General features: G+C 40.7%; 1 protein-coding gene across 6 annotated transcripts in view; it reads right to left on the bottom strand.

The window, feature by feature from the left end:
- The window catches only part of spidr (scaffold protein involved in DNA repair), a 160,505-nt gene that overhangs the window by 49,315 nt on the left and 86,543 nt on the right, over positions 1 to 24,647 (bottom strand). For 5 of the 6 annotated variants that reach the window (XM_007887997.2, XM_007887998.2, XM_007887996.2 and 2 more), the window contains 2 exons: positions 6,674 to 6,881; positions 3,987 to 4,264 (listed from right to left, as the gene is read on the bottom strand). The exons of the other annotated variant lie outside the window; for it this stretch is intronic. In XM_007887997.2, coding sequence (XP_007886188.2) covers positions 3,987 to 4,264; positions 6,674 to 6,881 — 486 coding nt within the window. The remainder of the gene's footprint in view (positions 1 to 3,986; positions 4,265 to 6,673; positions 6,882 to 24,647) is intronic. 6 annotated transcript variants of the gene reach the window in all.

A 24,647-nucleotide genomic window follows, 5' to 3' on the forward strand; every position in this document is an offset into this window, starting at 1 on the left:
TGAAGAACCATTTTAAATAGGCTGTAATTAAATAGGTTTTGCATGTGTGTTATCGCATTCTCTCTCAGTCTCATGTTACACACTGTAGCCTACGCTCTCATGTTGTCTGCTAGGTCCCAGGTGCGCTCTCTAGTCTCTCTCACTCACATCCAGGCACTGTAAAAAGCCAACAACTTGCAAGGCAGTAAACAAAACGGTCAGGCCGGTTAAAATTGGCTGAGTGGGAAGCTTACTTAAGTCCCATCTCTTTGACTGTGCTTTCAACCATCATTCCCCTCCTTCCTCAGCTTCCCCCATCCCCAGGCAACAGTTCGAAGCGCTTTAAGTCAGTCTCCCAACGTGAAAAGCCCTATATAAATGTAAATTGTTTCTGTTGTTGCCAGTCAGCCACTTTGTTTCTAAACACTCACTCATGACAGCAACAACAACAAAATTACATTTGTATAGCGCCTTTCACGTCGGGAGGACGTCCCAAGCACTGGGAAGATGAGCACAGATATCGATCCCCAGTGACATAGTTGGCCCGATTGTGGGTTTTAACAGAATAAAACAAGAAAGTTTGTTGATAACTGGGGGGCAATTGAAGAGTCCTGCACTGCTGAGGCCAAAAATCAAACAATGCAATACCTTAAGTGATATAAAAATATTTTGAACTTTCAAACTCTTACAGTGTCTCTGACTTACATTGCCACCAAGGCCATCCATCATTCGCAGTTTCAGAATAGGCAGCCAGTTATTTGCTGTTGTATATTCCACCGTCTTCAACTAGGATCCTCTCTATCTATCAAGGACTGCTGAGAGTGAGAGTGAATGGTGCTAGGCCTGAATTTGGGTGGGGAGAATGGCAGAGTCATGTCTGAATGGGCGAGTGTTGGTGTAATGTCTGACTATGAGAGGGGCTGAGAGGGGCCAAGGCAGTGTCTGAGTGGAACAGGTGTCAGGGTCGTGTCTGAGTCGGAAAGGAGCTGGAACCTGGGTCATATCTGAGTGGAAGTGTACAAGTTGTTTTAGAAATATTTCACAACTTTCACAAAATGAATACTTTCATGCATTTTCAGATGAAAGTGAAACTAATTTCACTGTTAACTGGCATTATTTTGCATTGAGAAAGGTATGGAAAACCTGAATTGCATGCTATTTAAGTCTCTAAAAGCATCATCAGAATTTGCAAAGACCACAGTTCTTACGTGTACAGAAATAACATGGGATTTTGATATTATTTTCTATTAATAAAATAAAAAATACAAATGCACAGATAGGTCACGGCTTCCTGTTTTACCGCCACAGGGCAATTAGGTATTTCCCCTACCAAAGAAGTGACGGAAATCATGTTTTAGAAGTATGAGAACGTTACTGTACTGTACACGTCAAGGCATCTGTATTTCACAAGTAATTACTGTCAAGTATAGTATGCAAAGGCGGCAGCTATTTTGCACATAGCCATGAGGTGAATGATCACCTGAACAGAAGGATTGTTGGGACACTGGGTAAACTCCCTTCTCTCTTTAAATGATTCGTGGGAATCTAACGTTCACCTGAAAACAGATGGAGCTTAGTTCAGATGCATTAGCCAAAAGACAGTACCTCTAACCCAGTACTGCACTGGAATGGCAAGTGGGGTTTGAACCCACATCCTTCTGACGCAGAGGTGCTAAGAAGTGGAAATTCATGGCTTTGATGCTGCACTTCGACATAACAAACTGTGGCTTTCTTTCCACTCTATAAATGGAATCTTGTTGTTGTTGTTGTTGTTGTTCTTTTGCCATTGTTGATGCCGAGTCCACCAATTTATAGTCACTTAGTTGCTTTGATTATTAATAGTTTATTCTTGAAATTTATTCACTTATAGGAATATGGACAAATAGGGATGTTCCCTGGAAATCAATAATTTAAAGATCATTTTTGCCTGTCTAATAATGTTAATATCAACTACTAATGAGCATAAAACTGCAAGTGTCTATCCGAGAACTCCAATAGTAGCTACCGGAAAATTAAAAAATTGGATTTGCCCATGTTGTTCTTGAATTGTGTTACTTGTCAAACACTACCACTATTAGGTGCTCTGAGACACTAACCCGTGTGAAGGGCACTATATAAATAATAATAATCCTTGCATTTGGTATAGCACTTTATCACGTCATAGAGACATCTCAAAGCACTTCAAAGGATATACTATAAGGTGGAATGACTGTATTTTTGTGAGCGAAACACAGCAGCCAGTTTGCGTAGGCAATGTCCCACAAACAGCCATGGAGTGGGTGACCATTTTTTTTATTTGGGGGATTTGTTGGCCAGGACACTGGGAAACTCCCTTCTCTTTGCGAATAGGATGGGATAGGCATTTTTAACATTCACCTGAACAGGCAGATGGGAGCTTGATTTAATATCGCATCCGAAGGAAGGCACCTCCCGACAATGCAATACACCAACGACAATGTAATACATCCCCAGCACTGCACTGGAATGTCAGCTTCTTAAAGACTGTGTGATTCCAAGTCAGGCTTGAACCCACTACCTTCTGACTCAGAAACCGGAGTGCTACCCACTGAGCCTGGCTCGACTCACAAATGCAAGTTGCTTTTCTTGTTGAATCTAATGCAGTTCTAAGATTCTGTTTTTTTTAAAACAGAGATGTGTTGTGTGAAATATGCCCATTTCTAAAAGAAAAAAAAAAGAAATTCACGTCTGAAAGAACACTGAAACACTTAAAAAGAAATAAAACCAACTGTTGTTCTTTGAAAAGAATCAAAGATTAGGATGTTCTTTGTACTACAGTTGTTCCACTAGTAGCCTTAAAATACTGAGATCTGGGAGACAGATTGCCTGTTTTGGGGTGATCGACTGGGTGGAAGTTAAGACGACAACCGTTGGTGGGTAGTGAGATAGGGTCTTGAAAGTGGGTAAAACCTCAACCAGAATATGGTAACTCATACAACAAAAACACCAACTTGCATTCATATAGAGACTGAGAGAGGAACTGAAACATACCTGAGCATGAGAAACAAAACTTTGAACTCGGAAAATAGTATTAAAATCAAGTCTCTATTGTATATCCCAAACCCTGAAATTTTGAAACTCATCTGCATATATGCATCTAAAATTCAAACCATGTACTGGTTTCAAATCCTCTGTAATTAAAATCGAATCGTCTTTACAATAATAATAATCCTTGTATTTGATATAGCGCCTTATCACATCTTCGAGATGACTCAAAGCACTTCACAGAATATACTGAAGAGTGAATTGACTGTATATCTATGGCCAAAACGCGGCAGCCAATTGTGCACAGCAGTGTCCCACAAACAGTCATGGATTGAGTGACCAAATTATGATTATTATTTTTTTGGAGGGATTATTCTCCCCAGAAAAGTGATCCGTCAATTGACTACCAACCGGGTTCCTACTTACTGCTAGGTAAACAGGGGTATGTGGAGTAAGGAAACCTCCCTTATGTTTCGCCCTGCTCGGGAATCGAATCCAGGTCCTCTCGCTTGCAAGGTAAGCGCTCTAACCACTAAGCTGCAGGACTATATACCATATATAAAGAATGGTGAAATAGTAAATTGATGTCATCATAATTGAATTGTTGTGAAGCTTATTAACCCTTGGAATTCATTCACCCAGATAGTGTCAAGACTTGGCAAATGCCCACCAATTAACTTCTTTCGATGTTTGCACGTAAATCATCAGAATTGAATGAAATACTGGTGCTGTAAAACATCTACAAGCAGATCAGTTACAGAATTTCTAGTGATAAAATATGCATGAAGGCCATGCTCTTAAGGATTACACTTATGATCACAGCCTCTATTATGATACAAAACAAAATATTTGCATCTGATTGCAAGTCTCATATCAATTACTTGCAGTGATAAGATACTGAAACTGTTTGGAATTGAACAGAGTATGGTTAAGGCCGCGGCAGACTTGCAAAAGTTAACTCAGGTAAATTCCGAACACTCAATAGCAAAGGGTGTTTGGCTTACCTTGCATTTTGCTGACCTACATTTGATGGCAAGGAAATATCTGACTGGTCTTTTCTGGTCAGCTGATTGTGAAGAATGTCTTTAACAGGAAGGCAGTACACTCTTTGTATAACAACTTTCACATTTTGCTTTGTCCATCCTGCTGTTCCCTGGCTTTCAATCACTTCAAGCAGGGAGTCCCACACAAGGTTATCTGCAGACCAATGCGTAATACCCCTTTCCTTCTTAAGGCTTTCCTGCTGGGTTGCAGATGGATTTTCAGCACTCCTCGCTTTATCCTGTTTTGAGAACACATTATCATTTCATTCTCTCAGCATACTTGATCCAAGAACTCTTTTCCTATCACAAGTTTTATAGTCACAGTGTGGATTTTCTAACCCTCTGATAATGTTATGACCTCTGATATAATGCTACTGTAATTGCTTCCTGCACCCACATTTTTGTTGGCGCTAAAATTGCTTAAATGTCGATATTTACAATGTTGGCATTTAGACATCAACATTGTGATTACATGACCTTGAATATACTGTAATGTGGCCTTCATTTACGACAAATTGTGGCTGCCTCCTAACTGTGAAAAGCAAGCTCTATTGCAGTAGATTTAGTTTTAACTATTCAGAAATATAATTATTAAAAACTCACAACATAGGTATTCAAAATTATGAGGAGTTTAATATGATACAATAAGAACTAACTAGAAAAAACTATCTTGGGGGGAAAGAGGTGTAATTGAGGTCTCCTTGGAGCTGAGCTTCCTCCAAGGTCACGTGCTTGACAACAGAATGTTGAAATCAAGTCAATCCTGTAGATCTTAGTTATCCAGTTCCACAGCCACAGTGATCCAGGGCACTACTGATGACAGGCGGTTAGCCTAACTCATCTTAATAATAGTCCTTGCATTTTGATACAGCACCTTATCACATCGTTGAGACGTCTCACTACTGCTGGATGACTTCGTAAGGGCTTGGAGGTGCAGACAACTGAGGGCAATAAATAAAAACCCCCTTATTAGCTCCTGTGTTGTGATTTCTACAATTCACTTCATTTCAAACCCTCGTGATTTCAAGGAAATAATTTTCTCAGGATTAGAACAGGTAGAGCTCTTGCTCTCTTACCAAATGGAACTTTGGCCCAGAACTGGTGAATTTTGCTTCCTCAAGCTACAGAAAAAGTAATCTCTAATCTTGGCACAAGCTTCAGCCCACCAACTTCTGATTCAGAGCTGAAAAGTGAGTCAAGTTGACAGCTGATAGTAGAACTTGAGCTACCAGATGACACGGTTCCCATCAAATCTGCTCATGCAATCTTTTTTGTTTTGAGTTATCTGACCTTACACAACCTCATCTAGGGTTGAACTCAGGGCTTAGTAATTGCTCACTGCAACTCAGTCTCCCTGACAGGGAATCTCTACCAACATCCAAGAAAAATACAAAAAGCATGATTCAACATACAAGGAGTTAATTAAGACATAAGAAAAGGCCATTCGACCTGTCAAGCCCACTCCTTCCACAGATCAAACACAACTAGTAGTGGTCTCTTCCCCTTGCCTTTCCCTTTCTGTAGATAATTTGACTTAACATCTGGAACTCTCTGCCTCAATCTCTCTGCGTCTTTATCAATCTTTAAATCCCACTTTAAGACCTATTTCTTTGACCACATCTATGATCACCTCCCCCTTCTCCCTTGCTCGGTGAACAATTCTGCCACGATGCATTGCTCTAAGACTCTATCCTGTGTGAAGGGCGCTATATAACTACAAGCTGTTGGTGACGATTGGGAAGTGTTCTATAATCTCTAATTCTAAAATTACTACCGACCTCTATCCAAGGTCCAGATCTCTGTTTCGTGATTCTCAAGCTCCTCTTCTGACTTTTTAACTTTCCTTTAGATTTTGAATCTATTTTATTATGTCTGCTCTCCTGTCGTTCAGTTTGTTGTGTCTCTTAGCCAAGGGAAAGCTAAATAGACACTATGGGAGGTGGAGCCTCTCCCCTGTAACAACAGAGAGAGATACCACTGTATAGGCAGTATGGCACTACCTCAAGGGTGAAGTGAGTCTCAAACATCCCAAGAGCATTTGAAAAGATAAGGGAGAACTTGTAAAGATATGAGAGCAGACAGAAGTGATTAGCAGAGGCAGCAGTGGGCAGGTTGTCCAGTTGCAGCTACACAACACTTGAGTTTTCCAATTGGTGTTTTAAAAATTAATTTGTGCCATCAAACTCCAAGGAGATGCCAAACAGCAGCAACCAGCAAACAGCCATGAAGTTAATAACCATTATGACCTTTTTGTTTTATCTTGGGATTGTTGGCCAGGAAACCAGAAAATTCTCTTCTCTTTTCAAACAGTGCCACGGGATGTTTAATGTTCACCTGAACAGGCAGACTCGACTTTGGTTTAACATCTCATCTAAAGGACAGCACCTCCAACAACTCAGTGCTACCCCAGTACTCCAATGGAGTTTCAGACTCACTATGGGAGTTCCAAGACCCGATGTAAGAGTTGAACCCACAACCTTCTGAATCAGAGGCAAGATTACTACCAACTGAGCCAGGCTGAATAATATGAGTGAAATAAACAAAATCCACTTAGCTTTACTAATGAACCACAATAACCTATTTAATAATGTCCTCCTTAGTTTAACTTGCAAGATTATTCAGAAAAATTGAATCGTGATGAAGCTCACCTGATCACAATCAAAGTCGTGCTTTAGTTTTGAAGCAGTCAAGTTGAATCTCATCGCTAAAGATATTGGAGCTTTCCTGACCATTTCGGTTTGCCCCGGACAGCAATAATTATCTTTTGTTCCAGGATCTTTGTTTGAAAGTATCTTCTGGCTAAAATAAGTGCACAAAATAACAGGGCCCTCTTGATCCTGGATCACAAGCTTCTGCCTACAAGAAACAACAGATTCAAATGGATTTTATTACTTTTGTTAAAAAATAATACTTGCATTCAATAAATTAATAAATATACTGTTAGCAATATACTGTTCTGCAATTTGAATCAAATTGCCAATTCTGCCTTTCTTGCATTCTCTCTCATTGTGTTAACTATATAGAAGACCATTCAACACATACACAATCTGATTAATAATAAGAACAACAACTTGCATTTATATAGCGCCCCTCACCATCAGTTCAAACTTTGAAACACAATACTAAAACTCATGAATCATGGAACAACATTTTCCCAGGATATAATTGCCATTTACTTGGGGGAAAAAGGTCCAATCACTTATTATTCTAAGCATTTGTGTTGTTTGTTCCCATCACTCTATCAGACCCCACTCTATCAGACTATGTACTTTCTCAGACCATGTTGTTAGCCAGTTACATTGACAGTAATTGACTGAGATACAGTGTAAAAGATCAGTTGAAGAAATAAACAATTTTGCATTTTTATAACATCTTATATGTCAAAACATCTCAAAACTATTGAATGTAGTGACTAGTTTTTATAAGCAATCACCAGCAACCAAAAGCTTATTCTAATGAATGATAAAATATAAACATTATTACACATCATATAAAAATGTGTAATTGTGTGAACATCTAACGATTGGTTATTGTGTGTGCAGCTAAGAATCAAATAGCTTTAAGTATGTATTGTAATAGCTAGCTGAAGAATTTACTTTTGCCATTTTGCATTAAATTGAAATACTATATTATTGACATTTCAAAAGTTTCTGGCTCTTCATTTGTACTAAGACAAAAGTTTCTCTTTTTAAAAGCCTTTTGCAAACAGTCAGAATTTTACATGAGCCCCTTCATTCGTCTAAAGTACAGAGATACATAGGTGAAATCAGCACTACAAGTCAAACAGAAACTGCTCTAACTCAAGTAGGTGTTTTCTCAGAATTCCATGAATGCTGGGTACTCTAATTTAAATTCTCATCATCACTGGAGATTCTCACGATATTTCTGAAAACATAAAGAGCATATATCCAGAGCTTGTAATCAATCTTGACTGATTTGCAGAGTGGTGAGCAGCTGCTATTTAATAATAATTCTTGCATTTGATATAGCGCCTTATCATGTCTTCGAGACATCTCAAAGCTCTTCACAGAATATACTGTATATTTTGTGGGAAAAGCGCGGCAGCCAATTGCGCACAGCAATGTCCGACAAACCATCGTGGATCGAATGACCAAATTATATTTTTTTTTAGGGATTATTACCCCCGGAAAAGTGATCCACCAATCGATTAACTACCGGGTTCCTACTCACTGCTAGGTAAACAGAGGTGCGTGGAAAAGGGAAACTTGCCCAAAGTTTCATCCTGCCAGTAATTGAACCCAGGTCCTCTCACTTACGAGGTGAGTGCTCTAACCACTAAGCTGCAGGACTGCACAAGCTACAAACCGCCAATTGATGGAATCATTGCTTGATGGATGGCAGGAAGATGGTGGAGGATTTATCTGGAGGATTATTGACTTACTTCCCCATTTCAAATTGTGTTCCTTACTGAATTACACCCAATACAAAGCAACTATCAAAATATTAGCAGCAATGTATTGTAGTCTCTTTACACCCAACTGAATTAACTTTGCCTTGATTGTGTCATCGGGCTTTCCAGCCTTCTATAAAACTTACAGCACCATAAAACCTGTATGTGACCAACATAGAAACACAGAACATTTGCAGTACAAATGGCTATTAGACACTCTCACCTTTAAATAAAGATGCATACATCTGTAAAAGTAGGTCTCTCAACTACTCTGATCAGTTAAGATTCAGGTATTATTCTATTCTATTCAGTTATTAACATTTGGAGTACATTTGTTTTCTTTCTTCCTACTCCTAAAATGCATAACTTCACATTTTCTACATTAAATTCCTTTTGCCAACTATCTGCCCACTCCACTAACCTGTCTTTGCCCTCGTGCAAGCACTCCAGGCTGCTACTCCGCATGAAGGGCGCTATATAAACGCAAGTTGTTGTTGTTGTGTTGCATATTGTAAACCTGCTTACAAGATACTGTGATACTCCAAGTTTCAAAGAAACATTGATTGCGTGCACAAACTGGACACATACCTAATAATTTAACTACCTGCCTGAGGGAATGTACTCATAGTGGTTTGTAGGCATAAACAGAAGCACTGATATGCATCATGACATTTTCTGACTCCCATTGCATTACAGGGCAGTGCGGCTGCTCAAACTGTTACACCAAAGCCCTATTCCGCTGCCACGGTCTCCGTGGAGACAACATAGCTTTAACTGTCTTGGGTTTGGCAAATCTATACTGGATGTTCACACTGTATTTTAATGTCTACAAGTAAAAATCCTAGCATAGCAAGAGTATCAAACAGTAAACCCTGGGAATTGTAGTTTTGGCAGCTGAGGCTGGCACTGACACGAACTGCAGTTCATAGAACATTACAAAATTGGTTACTAATGTGGCCCTTGTGCAAACAAAAATAATTTGTACATATCAATAAATGTAAGACGGTACTCAGAATAGCCATGGCTAACCTTGTTACTATGGGAATATTAAGGGCTTACTGCCTGCCAGTGCTCATGGTTCTCATCATAACTGGCATTTTCCAATGAAGCAATTCCCATAGTTAATCTTCCAGCCCCAAAAGCTATATTATTGCAATTTCAAAAATAGTAATTTTTTCAAAGGTTGTTTCTAAATATCCCAAAATGTATCAAGATAAAGAATGATAAGAAACGCCGACTTATGTTTTATTACACAAATCTCTAGATGTTTTGAAGGTCCCTTAGCAGTGGAGTTCTGTAGCTCAGTGGTTAGAGTACTCGCCTAACAAGTGAGAGGACCTGGGTTCGATTTCTGGCAAACATTGAAACATTCAAACATTGGGCAAGTTTCTTTACTCCACGTGTCTCTGTTTACCTAGCAGTAAGTAGAAACCTGGTTGTTAGAAGATTGGCAGATCGTTTTTCCAGAGATAATAATCCCTCAAAAAAAATGTGGTCACTCAATCCACGACTGCTTATGGGATATTGGCTGTGCGCAATTGGAGTTCACGCTTTGCCCAATAATATACAGCCAATTCACTTTACAGTATATTCCGTGCAGCGTTTTGAGACGTCTCGAGTCCGTAACTCTGTCTGTCCAGCGCCTTGGGACGTCCTCCCGACGTGAAAGGCGCTATACAAATGTAATGTTGTTGTTGTTGTAAGGCGCGATATCAAATGCAAGGATTATTACTATTATTTCTCCCTTTCTGCAGCTTCAGCACGCTCTCAGACACACAGCACTTCATTTTAACTCGCCAATGATCTGGTGCGACCCAAACCATATTGACTAGAAGGTCGCACGTTCTATTCTAATCTGTAGTGAATTAACTATTTTAGGTGGGGAACAGTTGAGACTTTCCAATTGACCTTAGTGCACCTTGGCCTGGGGAGTGGGAATAAAAACAAATTCTCATGCCTAATCACTAACCACTCCCTGCATATGTGTAGGTATTTTTGAGGACAGAATTGGGCTCAGCTGTAACACGTTGAATAATTTTTTTACCATGCACAGCCAATTGGGCAAGGTTAAAAAAACACAGCAGCCCCTCAAGAAAACTTACACTCCTGGAAAATAAAACTTCTTCCACCCTAGAAAATGAAAGGATTTTCTCTTTTCAAAAAAAGTAAACACTGTTTATTTAGTACAGGGGTGACCAATCTGTGGCCCCCCCGAACAATGGCATGAGTCTATGTTCGATCGGTAGTGTGTTTTCAGTTTTTTCTTGATTGAATATTTCTTGATTTATGGCATATATCAAGAAATATTCAATCAAGAACATTTATTTTGTTGGCCAACCACAAAGATTGCCCACCACTGATCCAGTTGATAACAGGGATGCTGAAAGTTACAGTGTGAGGCAGGAATAAATAAAAGCAAAAAGGGTGTTGGCCAAATTGCCAAATCATTTGTGTTCCAATCGTTGCAGGTTATGTTAAAGCTGTACAGAACTTGGCACATTTGGAGTACAGTGAAAGAGTATAGGTCAGCCCCCTCTACGATTTGGGGGGAATTGACCAATCTCTAGAGGCAGTGGAAAAGACATCAACAAACCTGATCTCCCAGTAAAAAATGGGTAAGTCTCAAAAAGAGAACCATATATCGATACGTAGAAGATAGATATGTACAAGATAGTGAGTGAGCTGTCGGATCCTGAGATGCTGCTGGGTAATTCAAAAGCCCAAATAACAATCAATTCCTCCCAAAAGTACCTTCATATGCTCAACTCATTAACAAACAGCCAATGACTGAAGGTAAGTCATTTTTTTTTGTGTGACTAGAGGTTGAAAATTAACATAGGACATAGCCTGCGTTTGAAGGAGGGGTAAATTCAAAACAAATCTGCGGAAACACTATTTCAGTATGCAAGTGGTAAATCTATAGGGAGATGCTGGAAGCAGGAAGTGTCGATGCTTTCAACTTCAAATTAGATTGATTTCTTTTAAGAAATAATATTTTGGGATACAATATTCAAGGAGATCAGAACACGGCACTGCCAGGATGGTGGAAAATGAACTGGATGGACCTTGGTCTTCTTTCGTCTAGCATTTCTTATGCTCCTAACATCGGATGAGACATTAAACTGAGGTCCCTGCCTGTTCAGGTGGAAGTTAAAATCCCATGGCATGATTTGAAACGAGAAGGCAGTTTCTCCCAGTGTCCCGGCCAACAAATCCCCCAAATAAAATTGATCATTCACTCCATGGCTGTATGCGGGACATTGCTATGTGCAAATTGGCTGCAGCGTTTGCCCACAAAATACATAGTCAATCCACTTTACAGTATATCCTGTAAAGCACTTTGAGACGTCTCGACGACGTGATAAGGCACTTTATCAAATGCAAGGATTTAATCTTAATATTGATTATTATTATCATTAGTTTCCTTTGCATCTTGTAAACATGTCCAACAAATGCCAAATATGTTTTACCATTTCCAACAGTGCCTAACTAAGTTAACACTCACCCTTAGGAAACATTTTATGTCTTCATGGTTTTATTTAACCTCAGTTTGCTTCCTTATTTTAATAAAACCACACAAAAATGCTGAGACTGAACCTTGCCCTGAGAATGCCAGTAAATACAGGTTCCGCCTGCTAAATTCATACAACCTCACTTGAAAAACGGCTGACAGGGATATCTTAAGTTGCTTCAACCCAGGCAGGAACTGCAGCTGCAAATCTGCATGGAATCGTGTTTGCTTAACAAACATCAGTCCCAAAATAAACAGCTGATTCATACCAGCAAATTAGCAACATATATCTGCACCATTGGTAACACAATGACCTTATTAAAGCAGAGCTCTGTATGTTTCTTGGTCTGATGGCATGTTAAAGGATAACTAAAGAAAATAATCAGTTGGCAATCTTTTAAGATGTGACGCATAACATAGTGAAAACATAGCTACCTTTGTTCCAAGTATATAATTTTAGTAAGTGTGCAGGATATTTCTTTTATCTCCTAGTCTCATCTCCAAAAAAGATTTCCATGAGACTGAATTGATCAAATAACATGGCTGTTAAAACTTCTGTAATTAAATCAGGTAGCTCATCTTTCATGTGGTATAAAAGGTAACAAAATTCTCAAAAAGTTATACAGGAGAGATGAGGAAATTGTCTGAAATAAAAGAGATAACCCTTCCCTCCAAGGTAAATTTTACAAAATAGGTCTAAGATCCAATCCTATCTTTTCCCTCAGGCCATGCACCTCCTTCTTTCAGGCCTCCACTAACTTCATTCGTAACCTGGATGACATGAGCTGTGCCAGAATTGTTCCGTGGCACTCCACTCACTCTGATTTTTCTTCCTGTTTCCACAACTCCTGGCAGGAAAATGACTGGCCTCCACTTGGCAACTCACTGCATGCTGTACCTTAATGCTCCAATGGCCTATGCACGTTATTCAAAGCAGTTTCAGAAGAAAATTCATTGATATGATCTGTGTGTGTATCCTTATAAATAATGCTAAATTCCTCTTGTTGAATGGATATTGTCTTGCCTCTTGTGAGTTTGCTGGCCAGCCACTGGTAGGACATCTCAAGGAAACATCCAAGTGATGGTACAGTGACACAGGAGCGCACACGTATTGGACAAGATATTCCACATGTTTCTAAGTGTAACAACTTTAGTAACATGTACTTCCAGCGAGAATAGCAGTTACATTCAAGAGCATTCTCACTGTGCAACAAAGTACAGTAATTGGGAATCAGTTCAATCCCGTATTTTGTCAAATCCCCAATCTAAACCGTACCTTTGTGGTATAGCTACGTTCCTGCGAAGGAGGAGAAATCAGAAGGAGAGCCTGGCTGGACAGTTGTCACATGCTTCCTCATGATTTGTGCAGAGTGGCAATAGCTAAAATCTGGAAGCAAGTCTCCACCTTCAACAAAGAGGTGCTGTGTGATCTGGGATGGCCAGAGAGCCTGAAAAAATACCCTTTCCTCAAAGGTAAATTTTATAAAATGGTCTAACGTCCAATTCTATCATTTTCCTCAGGCTATGCACAGGAGAACTGAAAAGGATAAATACGGTTCCTTCCAAAAATGCTTTTAATTTAAACCACAGATTTGCATCGCTTTCCCAAAGACTAGAGAGAATTTTTTTTAACCTTAAGTAACATAATAAAAAATAGCTTGCATTTTTATAACCCATCAAGCTGAAACGTCTCAAAGTGCTTCACAGTAACTACTGTCAAATGTAGACTTTGTATTTGTAACTTGAACGGGAAGCCATTTAGTGCACAGCAAAGTCCGACAAATAAGTGGTTTGTCTTATTGATTTGGAGCATTGTTGGCCAGGAAACCAGGAGAAACTGCATTCACCTTTTGGATAGTGTAGTGGGACCTTCAATAATATATAGGAACTAGCAACAAGGAAAAAATAGTTTTCTTATCAAAACTGTTCTATCTACACTGCACGCAGCAGGGATTAAAAAAAAGTACCTCTGCATAAATGTGCTAGTGAAAAATGGAGCAACGGCCTGACAAAATAACCTTAAGTTCAGCAGAAAAAGAAAGTCTTCACTCTCACTACTTTAGCCTGGATTGAGAGAAAGATATGATCATGCCCTCAACCTTACCTCTTTGTCAGTTTACAGCATCCAATGAGATTCCCAACTGAGAATATAAATGTGGATTCAGTGGAATGAAGCAAAGGGAGGAAAAAATATTGCACAATTTAAGTACTGTACATTAATTTTTGTTATCAGTTGAGTCTAAGCATATAGATGTGTGAAAAACACATTTTGAGTGATATGTGTTTTTGTTGCACTTAAGAGTGTGAGATGCTGGGGAAGCAGTTACAACTTCTCTGTGGTCTGCTGTTGGTCCTGCTTATTTCTTTTCGCAACTGGGGCACCATCACTTAGAGGCAGTAATTTAATTGAGTCCTTCAGTGAAACTGACAACATCCAAGACGAACCATAAGTTCACTGTTTTTTATATTTTCCACCAGCAAATTTTTAAATGATAAAGTATAAATACAACCAAATACAGCAACTTGCATTTATACAGCGCCCTTCACACGGGGTAGTGTCGCTGAGCGCTTGACAATGACAGAATCTGACCCGGAGCCAGAGGGAGGGGGGAGGTGACCGTAAGCACGATCAAAAAGGAAGGTCTTTAAGTGGGATTTGAAAGTGGGGAGGGAGTGGGCAAGGCGGAGGGATTCAGGGAGAGAGTTCCAGAGTTTCGGGGTGTAGTGGCTGAAGGCACGGCCACTGATGGTGGAGAGGAGGGATAAACAGGAGGCTGGAGCCTGTCGAGCAGAGACAACGTGTGGGGGAGTGGGGGGGTAAGCAAATCGGATAGGTAGAGAGATGTGAGGGCATGAAGGGATTTAAAAATGAGTCAAAGGACCTTGAAACCAATCTGTTCAGTAATTGAGAACCAGTAGAACCTGGCAAGCACAACAACAACAAAATTACATTTGTGAAGCATCTTTCATGTTGAGAGAACGTTGGGAGTTGTGTTTCAGACCTGAGTTGGGGGTCAGGATTGGGGAGAGTGGAGGGTAGGGAGGGAAGGAGGGTGATTGAAAATACGGTCGAAGAGGAACGTCTTGAGATGGGTCTTGAAGGACACAAGGGAGGGGGCAAGGTGGAGGGATTGTGGGATGGAGTTCCAGAGGGTGGGGCAGAGTGGCTGAAGGCCCACCCGGCAATAGTGGGAAAAGTGAGGCGGGGGACGTGAAGCAGACCGGAGCCTATGGTGGGACGAGTGAGGCAGGGGACGTGAAGCAGACCGGAGCCCGCTGAACTGGGGAAGAGGGCAGGTTGGTAGGGGTTTAGGAGGTCGCAGAGGTAGGGAGGAACGAGGCCATGGTGGGCTTTGAAGGTGAGGACCAAGATCTTGAACTGTATCTTCTGAGTGATGGGAAGCCAGTGGAGTCGGGTGAGGATGGGGGTGCTAGGGCCACGGAGCATGGTGCGGGAGAGGATACGGGCCACAGAGTTCTGGATGATCTGCAGCCTATGGAGGGAGGAGTTGGGGAGGCCAACAAGCAGAGAATTTGCATCATGAAGCCTGGATGTTACGAATGCGTGTATAAGGGTTTCAGCAGCCTGCAGCGTGAAACAGTGGCAGAGCCGGGGGATGTTGTGGAGGTGGGGGACGGCAGAGCGGGTCATGGTATGAATGTGGGGTAGAAAGGATAGTTGACAGTCAAACAAGACATCAAGGTTTCAGACTGGCTTAGTAAAGTGGAGTGTGCATCCTTGGGTGGTGATGCTGTTAGGGCAAAGTTAGCTCTCAGGACTGGTGTGATGGGGTTGCAGAGTGTTGTGCGGTTGAGTATTCGGAAGGCAGAGTTTGAATTAGTTGTATTTTGTGTAAGATGGAGCTGAGGAGACCAGCAAGGGGGGCATTGGAATAGTCCAGCCGAGAAGTGATGAAGGCAAGGACGAGGATTTCAGCTGCTTTTGTTGTGAGGTACAGACGGAGGTGGGCATTGTGATGGAGGTGGAAAAAAGAGGTTCTATCAGGGAACAGATGTGGGGTAGAAAGGAAAGTAGGCGTGTGAACCTGATACCTAAGTTGCGCATGGGTTCGGTGAGATTGAGGGAGAGCCTGGGGAGGTTGAGGAGTTCAGACCCACAGGAGAGAAGAAGTTGACGGGAGCCAAAGAGTATGGCTTCTGTCTTGATGACATTCTTTTGCAGGAAATTTGCGCTCATCCAGGCCTTGATATCCGTCAAACAAGCTGACAGGATATCAGCAGGCTGGGAGTCACAGCTGGAGGAGGAGAAGTAGATTTGTGTGTCATCTGCATACATGAGGAAGTTTACCCCATGTCTGCGGATGACACTGCAGAGAGAAAGCGTGTAGATGAGGAAAAGAAGGGAGCCAAGGATGGAGCCTTGGGATGGAGGTGGATGGTGAGATTGACTGTGACGAACACAGTGGAGAGGTCGAGGAGGATGAATAGGCAGAGGTAGCCCTGGTCACAGAGAGAGAGAGGACATCATTTGTTACTTTGACGAACGTTGTCTCTGTGCTATGGGCAGGACAAAAACCGGACTGGAGGGGCTTGAGAAGAGAATGAAGGAGAGGTGTGAACGAAGTTGATTTGCAACCACGCATTCCAAAACTTTGGCCAGGAAGAGCAGGTTTGAGATGGGTCTAAAATTTGTGAGGTTGAAGGAATCATGGGTAAGGTATTTGAGAGGACTGTTGACAGCAGTTTTGAGGGGGAGGGGGACAGAACCTGAGGAGAGGGACTGGTTGATTGTGTAGGCAGCAGTGGGCAGAGGAGGGGGAGTTGAGTGACCAGAAGCTGGGTGGGATGGGGGTCAAGGCAGCAAGTGGCGGGCTTCATCTTCATGATGGTGAGGGAAAGGGAGGTAGGAGAGATGGGGGCAAATGAGTGTAGAGTGTGTGCCATTGTGGGAGGAGAGGGTGATGAAAGAGGCATGGGGGGGGTGTACGCAATGGGGGGGGGGGGGGGAGGAGGAAGAAGAGACAGCCAGGCGGATGTTGTTGATCTTGAAGGCAAAGAAGTCCAGGACCTCTTTGCACTTGGCGTCTGAAGTGAGGATCGAGGGTGCTTGAGAGGGGGCGTGGAGGAGGTAATAGGTTGTGGAGAACAGGATTTGGGGATTATTTTGGGCTTTCAGAATGACCTGTGAGTAGAAGGCGGATTTGGCTTGAGAGAGGGAGCGGCAGTAGGTATGAAGATTCTCAAGCCACAGTTGGTAGTGAACCGTGAGACAGTAAATGTGTTCTACTGAAAGGTTACATGACCTCAAATATCATAAAGAAAGATACCTATTTGCCTCCCATTGGCTCATTGCCAGTTCTTGATGCCGTGTTTATGACTTTAACGTAGCTGGATAGTGGTAGGTGTAATATGTAGAAGTCCTGTGAGTGTGTGTGTCTGTGTGTACAATAGGTCAGTCACAGTATAAAAAGAAGGGATTGCTATCCACAGTCCACTTTGTGAACTGTCACATGAGCAGAGATTTCCATAAAAACATGCTTGCATGGTACACTAATCACAAGAGTTACTCGATAAGGGTACAACTGACTAATTATTATAATTCTTCAGAAAGCATTTCAGGATTCACAGAATCCAGTCTCCCTGCCTTCTTTCCTGCTTTTGAACCTGCACATGTTTTGATCTACCAAAAAATAATGGTACGAGTATTATCACACCCGAGTGATTCATGGAGGGCGACACCAACAAATGATTCCCCCCAGAGGGAGGGCGGAAAAACAGGATGGGGAGTAAACTTAGTAGTTCACATTATCATCTAGAGTCATTTCCAGAAACTTGATGGTAGGTTCCCTGCTGACCCATTTAGCTGGGATATATCATGAAGGTTTATAGAGCTTTAAAATATCAAAACAGTGGTAATATTGAGCAGTGAATACAGCTTAGAAGCAGCAAAAGTAAATATTATACAATGTCATTAAACGACAATCCACAAACTTTTTTTACAGGATTTCTGCACAAGGAAAGTTGCCATACTTTTAGGTGATATGGCTGCTGAACATAGTGCAATTAACATAACGTGTGGAGACAGGCCTGTATTCAATGGAAACAAAACATAGAAAATGTCAGCCTGGATGTTTTTTTAATTTGAAGTTGGTGATTGTACAATTGGTTCTTTTATAATATTAAAAACTAATGCTTATTACTGGAGTTTTCATCCTGCAATTAGTCACATATTTGTAGAGTTCTCCTCAGCTCTTGACAGAAAGAACAGTGTGAAATAGAATTCAACAACAACTTGCACATATATAGTGCCCTTCACGCAGGGTAGCGTCTCAGAGCGCTTAACAGTGGTGGAGTTTGACTCCGAGCTGGGGGGGTGGGCGGGGCAGGAGGTGGCCGTAAGCACAATCAAACAGGAAGGTTTTCAGGCGGGCCATGAAAAAGGGAGAGAGGGGGCAAGGCGGAGGGATTGAGGGAGAGTGTTCTAGTGTTTCGGGCATAGTGGCTGAAAACGCGACCTCCGATGGTGGGGCGGAGGGTGCGAGGGACGAATAGGAGGCCAGTGCCAGTCGAGCTGAGGTGTCAGGTGGTGAAATGGGGAGTGAGGAGGTCGGGGAGGTAAGAAGGTGCCAGAGAGTGAAGGGATTTGAACACAAGTGTGAGGATCCAGCACCCTGCAAACGGAAACAATCTAGTGCTGAAAGCAATGTTCCAGCAGAATAAATTGAGCATTAATCTACAATATTACACTGCAAAACAATGTAGTTAATTTAGTTTGACCCATATTTACCTAGCTGGGTATTAATTTCACATAGTGGGTAGCACTCTCACCGGAAGATTATGTGTTCAAAACTATATCAGGACTTGAGTGCAACAAAAACAACTTGCATTTACATAGCATCCTTCATGCGAGTGAGGGTCAGACGATTGATCAATGACGAAGTTTGATGCCGAGCTGGGGAGAAACGGGAAGTGACTGTGGCATGGTTGAGAAGGAAAGTCTTCAGGTGTGATTTGAAGACGGGCGAAAAGGGGGCAGGTAGAGGGATTGAGGCACTAAGGCCCAAATACCAGAGTTTGGGACTTAGTGTCTGAAATCATGTCTGCCAATGGTGGACCGGGGGGTCAAGGAATGCACAGAAGCCCTAAGCTCAGTGAAGGGGGCAGGTAGAGAAGTGCCAGGAGGTGCTGACCTGTGGATCAGACATTAAACCTGTTTTTCAGATGGACACTAAAAATTCCATGACATAATTAAAAAAGAGAGAATATCTTCCTATGTCTTGGAAATTTGATCGTCAAGATCAATTGATCATTCACCTCATGACTGTTTTTAGGTATAGATTGCTGCTGCACTTGCCTGTCAATAAAGCCTATCATTGCCCTTACTAGTCATTACATGTGAAATAGAGACTTCAACATGACATGGTGACACAAAAATGCAAATTCACTGTTTACATGAATATTTGATTTTCTGCCACTTTACGATAAATAAAATACGTGAACGCCGATCTGTTTCAAATGCAAAGGTATTATGGCGTTATGCTTAGTTCAAGTTGACATACATTAGAGTATTTCACATTGCTGCACACATTGTCAAAATGTGATAAACGAACAGGACAAAGTAAATTTATTTTAGTATTCTCAGCTGCCACACAAAGGCAAGTCTGCTCAACTTATCACTACTACATGGATACAATGTAACCTCTTATTTCATAAGCACCAAAAACTATATTCTCTCTTGGCTACAATATGAATGATCATTATCTGTTACTTTTGAAGCAACTGAAATGCATTTCCTCCACCCCCATGGGAAACTATTTGTGAAGTGGGCGGTAAATGTGGCTAACTTTAATCAAATCTGTAAATACCTGGAAAGAAACCAGTGATGTCTACAGATTACAGGCCTTTGGTTTAATTTCTATCTCTGCTTAATCGGCAGTCAGTTTTGAATTGATCTAGAGTCCCATATGGAGCAGGTGATCTATCGCTTTATTTTTACCTTTTATTCAAATATAAATAAATTTAAATGTAATGTACCCAATTGTTTTCCAGTTCCAGGTCTTCACCCAAATGCTATGCATCATCTCGAAGGTGCAAATTGATGGCCTTTGCCAACATTGCATTTTAATTGACCGTTTGTGAAAACAATTAGGTATTTTTTTAAAAATTATATTCAAATTGTTTAAATAATGTGCACAGGAGACATTCCAGCTAATGCTGACAGACTGCATATTCCTTCAGTCTTTGGGTGCTGTGGCAGACAAAAATGCAAGTCTGTCCCTTCTCCCTATGCCACGAAGGAATCAGGTGGTGGAGTGTGGAGAGATGGGTGGGGGGAGGAGAGGGGGAAAGCAGTAGAACTGCACAGCACTGTTTACAACTGCATCATAAAAAGTCTCAGAACATTATTCTCTCAAGCACAAGAGTAAAGTCCTTTAAAAATCTCGCCCTTTTTATAACACAATTCACTTCTAACAGTATAGAAGTTGACAGCTTAGTTTAAAAAAGTTGCATTTTTATCGCGCCTTGAACATGGAAAGTCACAAAGCACTTCACAGTACTTATCACTCGCAGTCATTTTGCACATTGCAAAACCCCATAAACAGTTAAGAGATGAATAACCAATATGGAGGCACCCNTTTTTTGCAGTATTGTGCAATCTTTAATGGTACATAAGACACAGCAAGCAGAAATAAATGCAGTTTTCTTATCAAACTGAATTATCTACACTGTGTTAAACAGGTTTTAAACAAGAAGTTTAAATAAATCTATTGAAAGATAATAATTCTTGTGTTTGATATAGTGGCTCGTATGTCAGGAGGAGATCTCAAAGCACTTCACAGGATTATTGTAAACTTTAGTGATTATGTAATTTGTAGACAAAATTATATATGGAATCAGTGAAATGATGTGGCATGTCCTAATGTTTTCTTGGAGCTTAATGTCTGAAAATACATTGGGTTACACTCCAATTCCATAATGAATAAACATGTGATGGTCTGCGCATGTGTAGAATCTGTAAATCTTTGAGCAACTTCTACAATGTCGTCAGATTTCATGCACACACATTAGACATTTATTTTGTGTTGTGCCCATGAACCAAACAACAGTAGCGGAATTGTGAAAAAATTTGGCTTGGTCAAATACCTGTTTAGCGGAGATGAATGAATATGTAATGGAAGCTTGAACATACGTGAAGTCTCCCGGCATTGTGATACTCATACAGCAATATCAAGACATTCACCCATAGTTGAAATGTTATTTGTTACAAGCACCTCCCAATATCCAGAGGCAATGTAAAAGCAGAAGAGGCTTGAGATTTAGGAATGCCTACTGTTTGGCATTACATTTCAAGTCTCTGGAGCTATAACGCACAATGTGTTTTACACAAATAGATAGTGCAACTGAGCACAGGAATCAATTCTGGCACTGTTCACTTGCTACATAGTGGTGCTAGAGTTCACAAAGAAAGCTGAAGTGACCAAGATGTGTGGCGAGATCAGCCTAACTGCAGACAACACTTTCCATTTGCCTGAGAGGTGGCACTTTCATCCATTTCAAAGATGGCCTTGACTTCTGTTTGGCACCTCCACAATGATAACTTGAGGCTGGTAAATGATCATGTGGGAAATCATCAAGTTGAAGCCACATCCTATCGCAGTAGCACTGTACAATGCAGCTTTAACACAATCAGCACCAGTTCAACCACTGGTGCGGCACAACCTCAAACTTCATTACTCTATGTCATCATTAATTTGTTAAAAATTGTTCTTCGGTTGTGAATATTCATCGATTTCATTGCACGGAGTTAGAAGACTCACAGCTAGAAGTGAAAAGGCCCCCAATAAGATTGTCGAGACCCACAAAAACTGATTCCTAACAAAATATTTTAAAGAAGCTTCTGTACAGCTACAGGACAACTCGATATCTGATCATTCCTCCCTGATGTCACCTCCACCCAATCTCAGAGTTGCCCACTGTGCCTCTCATACCTGTTCCCCTTTTCTCTTTCTGTCCTTTGCCTTTAAGCTCGTGCTCCCTCTTGGACATTCTTGGACAAAAATGAAAAGCTCTCCAGAACAGAACTATCCCAACTTGAGTCAGTTTAACTGATGAAACAGGTCTGGCATCGAGGTTGATGTGGTCCTGTCTCTAGTTCAGGGTAACTGGATTAGCACAGTTTGGGTAACTACGTTTGTGTTCTTTCAAGGTTTAACATGTTTTCTCCCCCATTTCATGCACATTTTCACACTTCTGATCATTCTGACCCTATCAATTTTCATAACTGGGATCCTGTAGCTCAGTGGTTAGAGCACTCGCCTGGCAAGAGTGAGACCTGGGTTTGATTCCCGGCAGGGCAAAATGTTGGGCAAGTTTCCTTGGTCCATACGCCTTTTTACCTAGCAGTAAGCAGGAATCCAGTTGTTAGTCGATTGGCGGATCACTTTTCCAGGGGTAATAATTCCTTCAAAACAATAATAATAAATTGATCACTCAATCCACAACTCTTTATGGGACACTGCTGTGGACAATTGGCTGTCATGTTTCTCCCACAAAATGTACAGTCGATTCACTTTACAGTATATTCTGTGAAGCGCTTTGAGACATCTCAAAGACACGATAAGGCACTATATCAAATCCAAGGATTTTTATTATTATTAAGTGGCTCATAGAACTGTATCAAGTACTATCAGCACAAACATGGACTTAATTGGGAACATGTGTAAAAATTAGTTCACATAAACTGGGGCACAAAAATTGCACTAATTCTCAGAAGAGATTTTAAACTCAAAATCCTTCAATTTCAAAATAAGATGAACATTAGTATTGAATCGAATAAAAATCTTCCCAAACTTGAATTGTAAAAATTACAGAAATGTATTTAACNAAAAAATTTAAACTATTGGCAACTGAGTGTTATAACACCAATACACTTTGTTACAAATGGCCAAGATGTGGTTCCTATGATTCTCCACAGAGTTGGTTACTGAACTCTGAGGTGTCATTTTACTTAAGAAAAATTAATTCAATAACCTACAATATATTTGATGTAGAACTTTTTTTAAAAATGGGAATGGATTTAAAAACCGCAATACCTACAAGTGTCTCGGCTTGAAGCTCAAAACATTTCCAGGCCTTAAACCCATTTCTGAATTTTCAATTAATAATAATAATCCCTGCACTCTCGCCTTATCAAGTCTTCGAGACGTCTCAAAGCGCTTCACAGAATTGACTGTATATTGTATGGGCGAAATTAGTCAACAACTTGCATTTACATAGCACCCTTCATGTAGGATACCATGTTGGGGCGGAAACCAAGTAGTTGGAGAAAAGACCATTGGCACTTTGAAGAGGTAGGTTAAAAGTGGGATTTAAAGACAGAGAGGGGCAGAGGCAGGGGAAGATGGAGAAAGTACACTGCTGGGTAGCTTTCCAAGAGAAATTTAAGGTGGTTTTATAACTTCCAGTGGTTAAAATTATGCTTGGTTCACTGAAGGAATTGCATACATTTAAAGATGAAGAATATAACGCTGCAGGGAAAGAGCAGGTAATTGGGGTTAGAATAGTTAGTTCCAGTGAAGGATTAAGAAATGATTCAAGTATCAAAATATCTTGGTTATGACTGAAGAACAACACTGGACTTTACATTTTCCCCCAAATAAAGGATGGTCTGAAAGAGTGACAAAGGGGGGAAATATATTCAGTAAAACACCAGTGTAAATGGTGCCTTTAAACTGGAAAAAAGCACCTCAGGACATAAAGGGTATCACCTGCAGAGAAGCACAAGTACATTCAATGAGACCTCGGTTGGACACTAAGATTGCTTCAGAGCTGGGTGCTCTCAAATCAGAAAGGAGAGGCACTTTACTTCCCAAGTCACCATTATTGCTACAATTTTTCCAATAAGGGATCTTTCAACCCTTTAGTAAATATTTGATTTGGTCATCCAGCCTAGTCTGTCAATCAGACATATATTTTTACATATCGGGTATGTTGGCTAGGAAAATTAAACTTTTTTTTATTTCTGTATGTGGTATAAAACTATAGCAATAGATGTGTTGTGTCTGTATATGAAACTCCACCACACAAGGTTAAACTGCAGACCTCAATAAAGGAAATGATATTCATGTACAAATGTTCTAACCAGTAATTCTTTATAAGGGTAAAAGTCTAAAAAAAGTTTAGATTGCATCTTTGAAAACTCTAATTGTAGGACAATGATAATATGCTTATATTGCTAAATGCAAAATGATTAGGAATATTAAAAGTGCTATATCGAATGCAAAGATTATTACTACAAATAGCGCATTATCTTCCTATCATGTCAGATTTGATTTGAGAAACAGGTTAAGTCACTAGCTTTTCACCTTCGTGACCAAAGCAAGTCCAAATTGGTTGAATAAAAGCCTCTTCTCTCTGACTGTACACATGCAAAGTCAACTGAATTTTGCAATTCTGTAGATGAGAGTCCACAAATGAACTGCACAGAGATTTGCACTCGTAACAATAACAATAGATTGTAAAAAGGGAAAGAAAAATCAGTCACGGTTGTTGTTCCTTTTCACAAACCAGTGGGCTCTGCTGGAAAGGGCATGCGTGAATATTAGGTAAGGCTAGAAATAGGCTCAGCTATGTTGCCCTCTCCTCCCCTTTCCAATAAAATAACCTGCCAGCACTCTCTAGGCTTGTACATGATAAATGTCCACTTGACTGAAGAACCAGGGAACTGCAAGATCAATGG

This window comes from Callorhinchus milii, unplaced genomic scaffold (genome assembly GCF_018977255.1).
Source record: "Callorhinchus milii isolate IMCB2004 unplaced genomic scaffold, IMCB_Cmil_1.0 Scaffold2, whole genome shotgun sequence".
NCBI classification, from domain to species: Eukaryota; Metazoa; Chordata; class Chondrichthyes; order Chimaeriformes; family Callorhinchidae; genus Callorhinchus; species Callorhinchus milii.